The sequence below is a fragment of the Papio anubis genome, chromosome 20, assembly GCF_008728515.1.
Source record: "Papio anubis isolate 15944 chromosome 20, Panubis1.0, whole genome shotgun sequence".
Lineage (NCBI taxonomy): Eukaryota > Metazoa > Chordata > Mammalia > Primates > Cercopithecidae > Papio > Papio anubis.
In genome coordinates, this window is record NC_044995.1 from 20,932,951 (window position 1) to 20,946,759 (window position 13,809).

Consider the following 13,809-nt stretch of genomic DNA (forward strand, 5'->3'; position numbering starts at 1 on the left):
GCCTGGCTCAGGGAGGATGGAAGAGTGATTTAGGGGCAGCTAATCTGCCTGAAACTGGTATAAGGCACAGAGGCCGAGAGAGATGAGACCTGGGTTTTATTTCTGACAAGCAACCTGCATCGTGCATCAGTTTCCTCATCTGTAAAAAAAAAAAAAAAAAAAAAAAAAATCATTAACCAACCTATATCTGAATACCATTCTTTTTTTTTTAAGAGTGAGTCTCACTCTGTGGCCCAGGCTGGAGTGCAGTGGCATGATCTCGGCTCACTGCAACCTCCACCTCCTGGGTTCATGCAATTCTCCTGCTTCAGCCTCCTGGGTAGCTAGGATTACACGCATGCGCCACCACACCTGGCTAATTTTTGTATCTTTAGTACAGACGGGGTTTCACCATGTTAGCCAGGGTGTTCTCGAACTCCTGACCTCAGGTGATCCACCCGCCTCGGCTTCCCAAAGTTGCTGGGATTACAGGCGTAAGTCCCCATACCCGGCTTGAATACTGTTCTTTTTGCACTTGAAGCAGCCACAGGTGTTTTGGTGGCCTGAAAAAGCGACAATGGAACTATTCAAGTCGGGAGGCAGGGGGAAAGAGGTTGTTCAAAGCGGGAGGTCAGTCCCCGAAGGTCAGGGAGAGGGCAGGAAACAGGAGCAAGGTGCTGGTAGAGACTATGCTTCACCACCTGGACAGGCTGCCGTGGGGATGGGGGTGTGGCCGGGGAGAGGCGCTTAGGAAGTTAAGGGCACTGGATCTAACCCAGGGCCTTATCACAGGCACTGCCCTGTGTTTCCAGGATACAGAGGGAGGGAGGAGAACACTTCCACCCCATCACTGTACCAATGAAACAGGAGAGGCTGCGGCGCAGGCTGAGCCAGGCGTATTCCACGCTGAGGAGCCCTTGGGATGGGGCTGGGGGTCTGCAGTTGGAGCCCCTAAGCCCCACCAAGCTTGTCCAACACGTCCGGATTAAGGATCCCCCACCCCTTTGTCCCCCTGGCATCCCTGCAGGGGACAGGAAGTAAAAGGTGGACAGGAGGCGCCCTGCCAGCCTAAGTGACTCCCTCCCAGGTTTGAGTTCCCTGAGGGCATGGCCCCCATCTGCCTAGGTCACTCTCCACCCACAGGACAGGCACAGGGATGTATACGTGAAAGAAACCCGGCCCAAAACTGACTTCAGGAAACCAAGCTGACCCAGTCCGCCTGCCTGGGAGAAGGCTCGGCCGCTCTTCCGCTCCGTCTCTCTTCTCTCCTGGGTCCTGAAATCCTGACGCTGGTTTGTACTTGTCCTCCGGGGTTCAACGCCGTAGGAGAGCCTTGCAGTACCTCCTGGAGGCCACAAGGGGGAGAGCGCGGGGCTGTCCCAGGGAGGACGCTGCATCCTAGCTGCACAGGGAGCTTCCCGGAGCGTGGGTGGGGGTGGAAACCCGCGGGGAGCTGAGGTCTCCTCGGCCCAGTCCCTGAGGCACTGGGAGATGCGGGGTGAGCACGGTTCTTGGCTCGTGGGGTGCTCGTGGCCCAAAGAGCTGAAAGCAGCTCTTGAAATCTTAGAGTGACACCCGAGGCAGGCTAAGGTCCCCTGGCATAAGGGGCCCTCCAACTAAGGGTGGGTACCCCTTTCTCCCTTCAGGGCTCCTCCAGTGACCTCCTGAAGCCGCAGCTTCCATCTTATTCCTTAGATCCCATTCTTTCACAACGCCCGGAAGGAGCCCGTGCTCGGAACCTACCACCAGCTTCTCATTAGCCCTGGAATAAAATCCCTATTCCTCACCACGGCTCTATGCGATGGGCCTGGCCTCCCTCTCTAAGGTCCCTCTGGGCCTACTGGCACAGGCCATCAGGGAACAAGGGCGGCTGTTACCAAGGTCTTCAGAAAGCCAGAGCTTCATCTGCTTTTAGGACTAATTTCAAATTTCTCTCCCTGGGCCACCTTTTTAAATTTGTATTTTAATAGAGATGGGGTCTTGCCATGTTGCCCAGGCTTGTCTGGAATTCCTGGGCTCGAGTGATCCTCCTGCCTCAGCCTCCTAAAGTGCTGGGACTACAGGTGTGAGCCACTGCACCCGACCCTCAGGCCATCGACCAATGAAGCCCTGTCAGCATCATATGGCCTGGTTTTCTTCGCAGCACCTGTCCTTCTCTGAAGTAATCTTGTTTGTGTGTCTATTTTTTGTTGCATTATGATGTCTCCTTCGCTAGGATGTGGACTCCGTAGGGCAGGTCTTTTGACCATCTGCAGTCCCCAGCACCAAGAGTAAAATAAATATTTACAAATTAGCCAATGGAGAGAGGGATTGGAATTAAGTGGGACCAATCCGGGAAGACTTCCCGGGACCGGTTTAAGCACAGGGCACATAGGGTGGGTGGCAAAGGAAGAAACCGGACCTGCTGGTGGATGAGGCTGCTTTCTTGGGTGTGACAACACTGACGAAGGGAGGAAGGGACGGGACAGGGATGCCCTGAGTTCTGCCCCCTAATACTCCACACCCCAGCCCCCTTTCTCTCCCAGGATTCCTGGCTTTCCACCTAGTGTTCACTAAGGCCCCGAAAACCCAGTGTCTATCTCTTGGAATCCCCACTCCCTCCCTAGACCCAAGAGGCTGGCTGCCAGGCCCTAGGTGTGTCTCACAATGGGGCAATCGGGGCTGGGCCTCGCCTCCTACCCACACTCAAGTTCTGGCAGATTTGGGGTGGGGTGGGGGCAGGCCTGTGGGAAAACAGGGGTTTACTGGTATTCTCGGTGAGGGAGCTAGGAAGTCAAGCCCACCTGGAGATGTCATGTTGCAGAGCCAGTCTCTGCGGCTGCCTGACTCCATTAACCCTCCGTGATTCATCCAAAGCTGAGCTGCATATCGGGCAGATTTTCCTGCCACCCATCACCTGAACTGCTGGGACCCTCTCCCAGGGAGAACCCCCTGCCCCTCTCTTCCCCCATCTGCCCAACCCAACTCAGGGACACAAACTACTGAGGCAGCGTAGATGGAGGAAGCGGGAGGAGTCTGGAGAGAGACACTGGCTTCTAAAGCTGGCACAGCAAAAGTCATGTCAGGATGGAACTAGCTGGGCGCTGTGGCTCACTCCTGCGATCCCAGCACTTTGGGAGGCCGAGGCGGGGGGATCACTTGAGGTTAGGAGTTTGAGATCATCCTGGCCAACATGGTGAAACCCCATCTCTGCTAAAAATACAAAAATTAACTGGGTGTGGTGGTGCATGCCTATCACCCCAGCTACTCGGGAGACTGACACAGGAAATCACTTAAACCTGGGAGGTGGAGGTTGCGGTGAGCCGAGATCATACCACTGCACTCCAGACTGGGTGATAGAGCAAGACTCTGTCTCCAAAACAAACAAATAAACAAAACCCCCAAAAATTACCCTCAGAAAATCTACCAGGAAGGTGCCAAGTGGAAACAAATCATGTCCAACACAGACAGCTTTTTTGTCCAGCATAGGAACAGAATTTCTTTGGTTGAGCGCACAAAGTAGTTGGCCTGTGTTTAGAGGCACGATACAAAAAGTACCTATTTTTAAACACCAGAATGTTGAACACTAGAGCCAGAACCAGAACCGTATCTGTAAACACATACTTGGTGTGGCAAGATGATTATACTACTGGAGGCATCTGGAAACTGAGGCAATCGCAGGTTCATTCGGGGGCTGATGCCACTAACCTTAGTTCTTCGTTTTCATTTTGTCAAGAGCATGCAGTTTGATTCATTTAAATGAATGCATCTATGCTTGGGGCTGCCATGTCTGATGGTGTGGGCTATGTATCACAAAGGACACTGTAAAGGGGACCTGCGGGGGTTTGATACAGTCTGCCCCCCACTCTCAGGGCATAGGTCTAATTCACACAGGGTGTTACATGGGCTGTAACATAGCCTGTCCAGCATAGAGAGGAGCGATACAGGTTCAGGCTCTGGAAGCCCAGCGTTCTAATGCTGGTCCTGTCACATTCTGGCTATGTGACCTGGGGTGAGTTATTTAACCTCTATATGCTGTGGTTCCCCCGCCTATAGAATGTGAGTAATTATAGTACCCACCTGTGTCAGAATCACTGGGACATTTCAATGAGATCACGTATTTGGAGCACTTAGTACAAGGTCTGCCACATAGTAAGCCTCAGTAACTCAGCTAACATTCTTATCAGTACCATGAGGTGGAGAGGAAAATATAGGAAGGGCAATTTATTGTCAAAGGACAATCACAGACTAGACTCTAGAGCCAAACAGAAGATGGCGTTGCATTGTTTGATGCTCTAGATCATCTAGGCCAAAACTGGCGCTGGGTCCCCCCACCCATCTGTCAAATCATAGCTGATTACACATCAGTTCTCTTTTGTCTGATTCTTCACTCCTGGAGTTGACCCTATGCGGATGGAACGGTGGCTAATGAGCTTTTTCAGTCACTGTTCGTTAATTAGTAAGATTCATTACACAGAACTTGTGTCCTCCAGAAAACCTTTTGGGAGGTGCTCCACCCACCTCAGTCATTCTCTAACTTGTCCCTTCCAGGAGCACCAACTCTGTGACATCTACTACTGCATGGCCATCTGGGCTAAGGAAGTGTTCTCCAAGCAGTGTTCCCTCAGGTAGCTCTGCAAAGGGGAAGCTGCCGTTATAAAATCAGAGGAGGCTGAAGAGGGGCAGGATGTCTGGGACTGGGGTGTGGGGGCAGCGTGAGGATGGAGCCGAGGTGCCCAGCTGCTGGGGTTCGTAAAGATTATTCATGGACACCGTCCAGCCCTCCCACCCAGGGCTGCCGCCACGGTGCATTGCATCAGGTTGGGTTGATAAGGTCTTGCTTTGCCCTGGCAGCGCCGGTCCATGTCCCAGCCCCTCCCTGTTACAGCAGGAGCCGGTTTGGCCACCTGAACTTCACTGTGGAGAAGGCTGCTTGACTAGGACGTTGTGTCACAGTGAGGTGATCCAACTTCCAAACCGGGGGTGGGGCGAGGTGGGTTAGGGCAATGACATGGAGTGGGCACTCCAAGTTCAGGGTACCTGGATTCCATCTCCAACTGGGCACCCTAAGACCTGGTTTTTGTTTCCCTGTTTCTTGTCGTCTTAGCTCAAGACAGTCATTTCTCTGAAGACCCAAGAGTAAAAGATGGGCAGTTGGAAAATGGAAAGGTTCAGCCCCATGGAAGAAAAATGTACACTGTGGCAGAAGGGTGCTTGAATACTAAGTCTAACATATCCGGTCTGACTAATGCTGACTCCACCTGGGTTCTGTGTGAGCCATGGTACTAGGGGGATGTAAAGCTGATCAAGATACAGCTCCTGACCTCAAGGAACTTGATATTCTGAAAGGGAAACAAGGCAAGAACATGACTTACTTAGATACAATGCCAGAGACATACAAACGAATGAATATGGGAATTCTGTGAAAGGAAAGGTGTGGAGAGAGGGACTGGGCATAGCAGGAAAAATCTGGGAAGCTTCATCCAAGAAGAGTGCTGGGTTCTGAGAACTGGAGATGAGAGAAGGCCATGTTAGGAATAAGGGACAGCATGGCTAGATTCTTGAAAGAGGAAAAAAGAAGGATACAGTTGGTAAGGAGTCCAGTTTGGTCAGAATGTGAGGTATGTACAAAGGGAGTAATGGAAGAAGTTATAAAGGTGGGTTGAGTTCAGAGCATAGACCGCCTTCACTGCCAAGCTAAAGAGTTTACATAGATTTTGGTAGGGTGAAAAAACGGCCTGAATTAGTGTGGAGCGCGGGCTGATACCTGTAATCCCAGCACTTTGGGAGGTCAAGGCAGGCGGACCACTTGAGTCCAGGAGTTTGAGGCCAGCTCGGGCAACATGGCGAGACATCTTCATCTCTACAAGAAAATTTTTAAAAAGCTCCAACATCTCTACAAGAAAATAAAAAAATTAGCTGGGTGAGGTTATGCGTGCCTCTAGTCCCAGCTACTAGGGAGGCTGAAGTGGAAGGATTGCTTGAGCCTGGGAGGTCAAGGCTGCAGTGAGCCATGATCACCTCACTCTACTCCAGTCTGGGCAACGAGTGAGAGCCTGTCTTAAAAAAAAAGGGGGGAAAAAAAAAGCCTGAATTCTAAGAGAGGAATAGGGATATAAGGAAAAGAGACAAAGACAAAAGGAGAGGTTGCTTGGGTACCACTGCCAATCCCTCGGAGGGACAGGTCCAACCTGTCTCTGTCCCAGCCCCATCTGCATGAAGAGACCCATTGCAGTCTCACCTTCCACGTGCCTGGGGCAGAATGCGAATTGAGAAATCCAAGGCAAATGAGGAACAGTCCATGCCTCCCCCTCCCAGAGCCCCGGGGGTGGGCGACAGGCTCTGAGGATGAGTCAGTGGGGTGGGGACCCCATTTCTGTGCTCATCTGCCTCCTTGGGAATATAAAGAGCAAGCACTGAGGCCCCGCCTCAGAGCACCCCAAACTTGATGCCATGAAGATCCCGGTCCTTCCTGCCGTGGTGCTCCTCTCCCTCCTGGTGCTCCATTCTGCCCAGGGAGCCACCCTGGGTGGTCCTGAGGTGAGCACGTCACCTGCATTTTTATTCTTATACATGTTACCCACCTACCCCTCCATCTCTCTACCTTCTGTCCATTCCTGGATAGGTGGCTCTTAGTTTTGGATTCTGATGGGGGCTGAAGAAGTTGGGGCTCTGTGGAAGGGAGGAGGGAACAGAGCATCCCTGGGGAGGCATTTGGGACAGAGATGCTACTCTTTCTGGAAGGGATGGTGAAGTGTGTGGGGGAGGCTCGTGTACTGAACCCTGGGAGGAGACAGGACTGAGTGGGTCGTCTGGGTTCAGACGATCTCCACCGTGGGCCCTCAGAGTGTTCACCCATTCTGTTCCAGCGCACACATGCCTGGGGATGTGCAGGGGAAGAGGGGGAACTGGAGAACGGCAATGTGAGACAGAGCAGCTCCAAACCCAGGCCTGCGTCCACATGGACAGCAGGTGGAGAGGGTGGAGCAAAGCGAAAAACTAGCTAATGCTGCCTGCAGCTGACTTAACTCTAGGAGGAGTGGGGCTGGGGTGTTCTGGGACACCCCTGCTTAGCCTCTCTTTGCTTTATTTGTGCCCTTGTGAGCGGTGCCCTGGTGACAGGTGGCTCCTCACTGTCTCTGGAGCGCAGACCACGGTGAGAATCTTTACCATCCGGTCCTCAGCCAGAGAGGAATCCTGATGCCTGCTCTGGATTTAAAAGTCTAAGACAGGGGCACAGGCTCAGCGGCTGATGACCGAGCCAGTGATGTCACTGAGCCGGGGGACTGTCGGGGCCTCAGGTGAAGGGGGGCTGACTTTCCCAGTCTGAAAGTGCAGCTTTCACACTACCTGACACCATGGAGTGGGAAGACGTGCCTAGAATTTTAAAATTTTTAGGGGAAACTAGAAATTGGGATGAATTTATGAATTCTTACTAATTCAAAATGTCCAATTCAAACCAAAAAACAAATGAGCCAAATTTTTATGAGATCTGAGCATCTGGATCCAGCCTGCGGGTTCCGTGTTTGGCTGTGTCCTGGGGAGGACACGATGGGGCACACTGAGGCCTGGGGTGGGGTCCCCATGGAGGGGGGTAACGGAGCCTCCAACAGTGGTGGCAATAAAGCCACAAAGCAAAGCAACCTTGATCAGTGAGAGGCAGGCGGTTCACCTCAGCAGCTGGGCTCCCACCTGCACGCGAATCTTTCCCACCCAGCTATATGGACTGAGCATGGGTGTCTCCAGAACAGCCCATCTCTTAGAATTAAGTTAATTGCAGGACAGCACTAGCTAGTTTTTCCCGAGCGAATGCTCGGCTCCAGGCTTTCTGCCTGCTGCCCATCATGACACCGCTTACATGTACCATTCTCCAATTCCCCCTCCTCACCCTGCACATCCACCAACCATGTGCGCAACTGGAATGGAGACCATGGTGGAGAACAGGCTGCGTTCTTTCGGGGACTGGCCTGTGGATGAAGGCAGAGCTGGCAGGCAGGGATGTGGGTGAGGGCCCTGGCGTCACGTGACCACCTGCCTCCTTTTCTCCCTCTCCCTTTCTAGGAAGAAAGTACCATTGAGAATTATGCGTCACGCCCCGAGGTAAGCCGTCTGTTTTCCCCAGCCCTCCAGCCGTGAGTCTGTCCTTTCTCTCTTTGTGCTTCTTAGCAACTTTCCTAACACCCTGCTTTTCCGCCTAGGCCTTTAACACCCCGTTCCTGAACATCGACAAGTTGCGATCTGTGAGTATGCTTCTCTGGTGCTGCCCCCGTGAATACCTTCATTACAGAGGGGATAAACGCCTTGGTAGAAAGCTTGCAAAGCTGCCACGGTTCCTTCACCTTCTCCAGAGGGCTGGGGGCTAAGCTCTGGCCTCCCCTGGAGCTGACCTGCTTCTGCTGTCCCTCTTCCTCCACAGGCTTTTAAGGCTGATGAATTCCTGAACTGGCATGCCCTCTTTGAGGTGAGTGCTCGGGCACCCCTTGCCCTCCTTGGTTGTCTGCAGTCATCTCAGGGTAGTGGCAGCACATTTTGGCTTTAAATGTACGGGTTGGTTCCTGAGCTCTGGGAGGGAGTGACTGCCCTGCCTGGATGCTGCCCAATGGGCTGTCAACCGAAGAAAGCTTCCCCCGGCGTCTGTCCTGGCCACCCGTGTTTTCCTAAGATGGTGGTGGAGGAGCAGAGCCCCAAAGACAATTGCAGAAGAGGAAGAGCCTAATCGGTCAAGATTTTATTTGAATCCCCTCATTTTCTATGGAAAAACTGGGGCCCACCCACACTTAGAAGGCAGTCAGTGACAGAGCTGGGGTCCGTGTCTCCTGACTGCACTCACTTCACACGTGGCCTCATGCGAATGCCTTCAGCTCCCTCGGCCTCAGCTTCCTCTGTGATGTGGGGATGACAATCCACCACAAAAGGTTGCTGTAAAAACCCACTGAAATCATGCTTGTACAGCAGCCTGTGCAAGGCAGACACAGAATAAGGCCTCAGGAAATATTAGCTCTTGATAAAGTAATGACAAAATAATAACATTATTGTTACTATGGTTACTGTGGGAGTTCATTAAGGGAATGCTTACTGATCCATGCCCGGCTGACCCGCAACACAGCACTCTCTTTCTCTTTCTTTCTTTTAGTCTATCAAAAGGAAACTTCCTTTCCTCAACTGGGATGCCTTTCCTAAGGTAAGAGGTGTGGGCCTTAGGAGGATATTGGGGGTAAGGGAAGAAGCAGAGGATATGGGAGAGAGAGTGGGGACAGGGAAAGGAGGATCAACCTTCTCACCAAACTGAAGGGAGATCTTAACTACTACATATAGACGAGAACGGGAACTCACATCGAGGCAGAAATTCCTTTCCATCCGTGCCATCCTATACTGGGCACCCAGGGGTTTCCCCATCTAACCCTGACCCCTCTCCCTCCAGCTGAAAGGACTGAGGAGCGCAACTCCTGATGCCCAGTGACCATGACCTCCACTGGGAGAGGGGGCGAGCGTGAGCGCTGATTCTCAACCTACCATAACCCTTTCCTGGCTCAGGAACTCCAATAAAATGTTTTCCATCCAACAGCTCCTGTATCTGTGTCTCTGTCCTCCTACTGGGCTTTACAAAGGAGTTAAGATGGGATGGCCCCAAGGCTGGTAGGTAGAAATCTTGACTTCCAAGAGGAGAGTAAGTAGGGAGACAGGAGGAAATAGAAAGGACACACCAAGATGGCAAGAGACCTCCTTGTGTCTTAGCTCCTTAGTGTTGACTGGGATCCTTGAGGAGCATGAAGCTATGGCTTGCTTAGTAAGATGCTCAAGAAATTTCTAAACCAAAAAGTAACTGAGACAGGTCTCATTCTCTTGAGGGGGAGCTCCTGGACCCAGAAAACTGTCCTGTTGGTTTGAGCAATAAAGACAGCTCAAACTAGTGCCAAGCACTCATAGATTTGTCAGAGGTCAGGGTCACCTCCACTCAGAGGCCATTCGTTGGTTGCCAATTTGTAACCCAAAAAGTATCTGAAACAGGTCTCAATCAATTTAGAAGTTTATTTTGTCAAGATTAAGGACAATTCCCGGGAGAAAAAATACAGAATCAGAGGAACAGTCTGTGGTCTGTGCCTTTCTCCAAAGATGATTTTGAGAGCTTCAGTATTTAAAGGGGAAAAGCAGGGAAAGAGGGAGGGTATGGTCACATTACTGAATCCACATGTTATAAGAGAAAAGGAGCAGGTAGGGGAATAGTCCATTATATATTTGTCTCATGCTCAGTAAATCCAGCACTTTACATAAGATGTGGTGAACATAGAGTAGCTATCTGTTGAGGTAGTTAACTTTTCACCTGTAGCTATCTGTTTAGGAACAAAAGGAAAGGCAGCTTCTGGCATGTCTCAGCTTTCAGCTGATCTTTTTGCCTTTCGATAGAGTGAATTGGGGTCCCAACTTTTTATTTTCCTTTCACAGATCAAACCTACTCCCTGAACTGTTGGCATTCTCCCCCTACCTACCTTCTGAAAATCTGATTCCCTTTGTAGTGGCGATTTTGTATAACAGAGCTATCTGAAATCCAAGGTTCAGGACCCAGCTTAAATCACATGAGCCCATCTGAAATCCTTTTTTGGAATTAGGTAGGCTCTAAATAAAGAAAACTAGCAGTGTGACCCCGAGTTTCTTTCTAAGCCTCTGTTTCTTTATCTGTGAAATGAGTATGGGAATAAATAAGAATGATAACCACCATGTGGTGTTGTCATGAAGGTCAAATGAGATAAGTATGTAAAGCCCCTTGCACACAGTCAGGCATATAGTAGATAATGTATTGCTACTCCCCCAGTTTCAACCAGAGAGCTGCCACAATGATCCAGATTCACTCATTCACTCACCCATCCATCCATCCACCCATTCATCCATCCATCCACCCATCCATCCATCCACCCATCCATCCATCCATCCACCCATCCATCCACTCCCCCACTCCCCCATCTGCCCATCCATCCATCCACCCATTCATCCATCCATCCACCCATCCACCCATCCATCCATCCATCCATCCATCCATCCATCCATCCATCCATCCATCCACTGCAAAGATCTTGAAACATGAAATGGATTTAGTTTTATTTCCTGTAGATGTATTTTTCTATGACCCAATTTGTGTACTTAAAATACTAAACTAGTTGGAATTATTTCTGGTTTCTCTTGAAAATTGGGAAAATTAGAGAACAGTGGACCTGTGACTGACTTAAAGCCAAGTAGCAGCTGCCCTCTTTACATAGGACATGGCTTCCAGGGAAGTTTCTACTTGGCAAGCTTCACTTGTTTACATTGCCTTTGGCCTTTATAAGCAACTGAGTTTGTAAACCATGAACTGCAGTTTAATTGAGGAAGTGCACTACAAGGGAAATTAAACTTGGTTCCTACTTTCAAGGCACTTACAGTCAAGGTGAATAAGACATGTAAATGTTCCTGGCTGGGCACAGTGGCTCACACTTGTAATCCCAGCACTTTGGGAGGCTGAGCCGGGTGTATCACTTGAGGTCAGGAGTTCGAGACCAGCCTGGGCAATATGGCGAAACCCCGTCTCTACTAAAAACACAAAATTAGGTGGGCGGATCACATGAGGTCAGGAGTTTGAGACCAGCCTGGCCAACATGATGAAACCCCATCTCTACTAAAAATACAAAAATGAGCTGGGTGTGGTGGTGTATATCTGTAATCCCAGCTACTCAGGAGGCTGAGGCACAAGAATTGCTTGAACCCGGGAGGCGGAGGTTGCCGTGAGCCAAAATTGTGCCACTATACTCCAGCCTGGATGACAGAGCAAGACTCTGTCAAAAAAAAAAAAAATGTTGCTTATGCTCTTCCTTCCAATACACACAAAGGAGAGGAAAGCTATAAATGGGATGACCAACAGAGAGGAAAACTATGGACACTGGTGAAATGCCACAATCAAATGAAGTACTTAGTGAAGATTGGCCGGGCGCGGTGGCTCAAGCCTGTAATCCCAGCACTTTGGGAGGCCGAGACGGGCGATCACAAGGTCAGGAAATCGAGACCATCCTGGTTAACATGGTGAAACCCCGTCTCTACTAAAAAATACAAAAAAACTAGCCGGGCGAGGTGGCGGGTGCCTGTAGTCCCAGCTACTCGGGAGGCTGAGGCAGGAGAATGGCGTGAACCCAGGAGGCGGAACTTGCAGTGAGCCGAGATCTGGCCACTGCACTCCAGCCTAGGCGACAGAGTGAGACTCTGTCTAAAAAAAAAAAAAAAAAAAAAAAAAAGAAATACTTAGTGAAGATTGTGCACTCACAAACCAGGTGATAGGAAAGGGAGTACAGGAAGAAGAGGGGAGGTGCTTAAGGGACACCCATCGAGTGACTAGGTTTTAGGGGAGGAGTAAAGCATCCCCAGGGAACTAGGAGTCATACACAAGTAAAGAGTATCTCTGAGATAAGACAGTAGTTCTCAAAGTGTGGTCCCCAGGCTGGCAGCACTAGGATCCCCTGGGAACTGAAAAGAAATGCAAATTCTTGGGCCCCACTCCAGATCTAGTAAATGCGAAACCAGGGGTGGGGCCCAGCAATCTGTGTTTTAACAAGCTCTCTAAGCAAGTCTGATTCACTAAAGCCTGAGAACCACTTCAAAAAGGAAAGTCACAGGACTTAAGATTAACCCAGAATCAGGATAGTAGTTGCCCCTTAGACGGAGAGATCCCATGTGATAGGAGAGTGGCACACAGGAGATAAGGGGGGTGAAAGAAGTCACCTCTACATCATGTTTCATTTCTTCTTTAAATACGTACACCTTATACACACTTATGTGTGTTGTATTCCACAATAACGATAACATGTGATTAAAGCCAGAGAACGCTAGACCAATTTGCAAGTGCTGACAGAATGCAGAGTCAAGAAACAATTGGAGAGAGACTGCAATCTGAACCAAAAAGAAAAAGACAAAGTGAAGTGTAGACAAGCTGTGCACGTGAGTGACGGATGTATGCTAGAGCATGTGAAATTGACAAAATGCACAAACATGGGTCAGGCCATTCAGAGGATTCAAAGAATGGCAGACACAGCACCTGTGCTCCCCGAGGATGACCTGTGCAGGATGAGGAAGAAGCCAGGGAGTAGTCACTCTTTATTTTATACTTTAGAAAAACAATAACAACAAATACATTTTTTTTCCTTCTTTTTGAGATGGAGTCTCACTCTGTTGCTCAGGTTGGAGTGCAGTGGTGCAGTCTCGGCTCACTGCAACCTCTGCTTCCCAGGTTCAAACGATTCTCCTGCCTCAGCCTCCTGAGAAGATGGGATTACATCTTCTACACGGGTGCCTGCCACCATGTCTGGCTAATTTTTGTATTTTTAGTAGAGATGGGGTTTTGCCACGTGGGCCAGGCTGGTCTTGAACTCCTGACCTCAGGTGATCCACCTGCATTGGCCTCCCAAAGTGCAGGGATTACAGGTGTGAACCACCATGCCTGGCCAACAAATGCATCTTGTATGGACACTATACCACCTGTTCAACAGGACGTAGAGATACACACTGAGCTATGAAACAATCTCCAAGATAGAGTAAAATGAAAAAAGAAAGTGGCAGATCATTATGCTGCCACGTGGTTAAAATAAAGATATGGTACAAATATATGCTATTATCTGCATATTATCTGGTATTATCTGGAATAAAACTTGAGAAGTAACAGTGATCACTTCTGGAGAGTTAGATACTTTCGCTGTGTACCCCTTTGGATTTTATGAACAAAAATGCTTTACCATGTGAAAATTACATATTTAAAAGAATAAATTAAAAATCAAAACTCTCTAGTAAAGCAAACAAACACCAAAAAACGCTTTGCATTGTAAAGTGGTAGGGCCT

The 13,809-nt window shown here is 49.8% G+C and overlaps 1 protein-coding gene and 1 long non-coding RNA gene across 6 annotated transcripts; one reads left to right on the forward strand and one right to left on the reverse strand.

Annotated features, from left to right (window-relative positions):
• Nucleotides 1-56: 56 nt before the first annotated feature.
• Nucleotides 57-3,646, reverse strand: LOC103880055. The gene is made up of 3 exons (XR_002518963.1): nt 3,583-3,646; nt 1,171-2,228; nt 57-139 (listed from the first exon to the last, which is right to left on the reverse strand). It is a non-coding gene; the product is annotated as an uncharacterized LOC103880055 (long non-coding RNA).
• On the forward strand, nt 3,306-10,828 carry KRTDAP (keratinocyte differentiation associated protein). 5 transcript variants are annotated; one of them, XM_021931026.2, is made up of 7 exons: nt 3,306-4,586; nt 5,066-5,579; nt 8,020-8,058; nt 8,157-8,198; nt 8,375-8,419; nt 9,092-9,139; nt 9,524-10,314. In XM_021931026.2, exons 2-7 carry the CDS (start codon nt 5,487-5,489, stop codon nt 9,596-9,598), a joined length of 342 nt encoding a protein of 113 aa, XP_021786718.1. In that variant the 5' UTR covers nt 3,306-4,586; nt 5,066-5,486; the 3' UTR covers nt 9,599-10,314. The 5 variants fall into 5 exon arrangements, with proteins under 5 accessions (XP_021786718.1, XP_009192424.1, XP_009192428.1 ...); XM_009194160.3 differs by lacking the exon at nt 3,306-4,586 and adding an exon at nt 10,402-10,828 and having other exon boundaries at nt 4,956-5,579; nt 9,524-9,594; XM_009194164.3 differs by lacking the exons at nt 3,306-4,586; nt 9,524-10,314 and adding an exon at nt 9,380-9,522 and having other exon boundaries at nt 4,982-5,579.
• The last annotated feature ends 2,981 nt before the right edge of the window (nt 10,829-13,809 follow it).

What these genes read in the sequence shown, in the direction of transcription:
- KRTDAP (XM_021931026.2), top strand. Translation starts at nt 5,487, where the DNA reads ATGTTAGGAATAAGGGACAGCATGGCTAGATTCTTGAAAGAGGAAAAA. An exon ending in ACATCGACAAGTTGCGATCT is followed by an intron (nt 8,199 to 8,374) that starts GTGAGTATGCTT and finishes CTTCCTCCACAG; the next exon opens with GCTTTTAAGGCTGATGAATT. An exon ending in ACTGGGATGCCTTTCCTAAG is followed by an intron (nt 9,140 to 9,523) that starts GTAAGAGGTGTG and finishes TCCATCCAACAG; the next exon opens with CTCCTGTATCTGTGTCTCTG.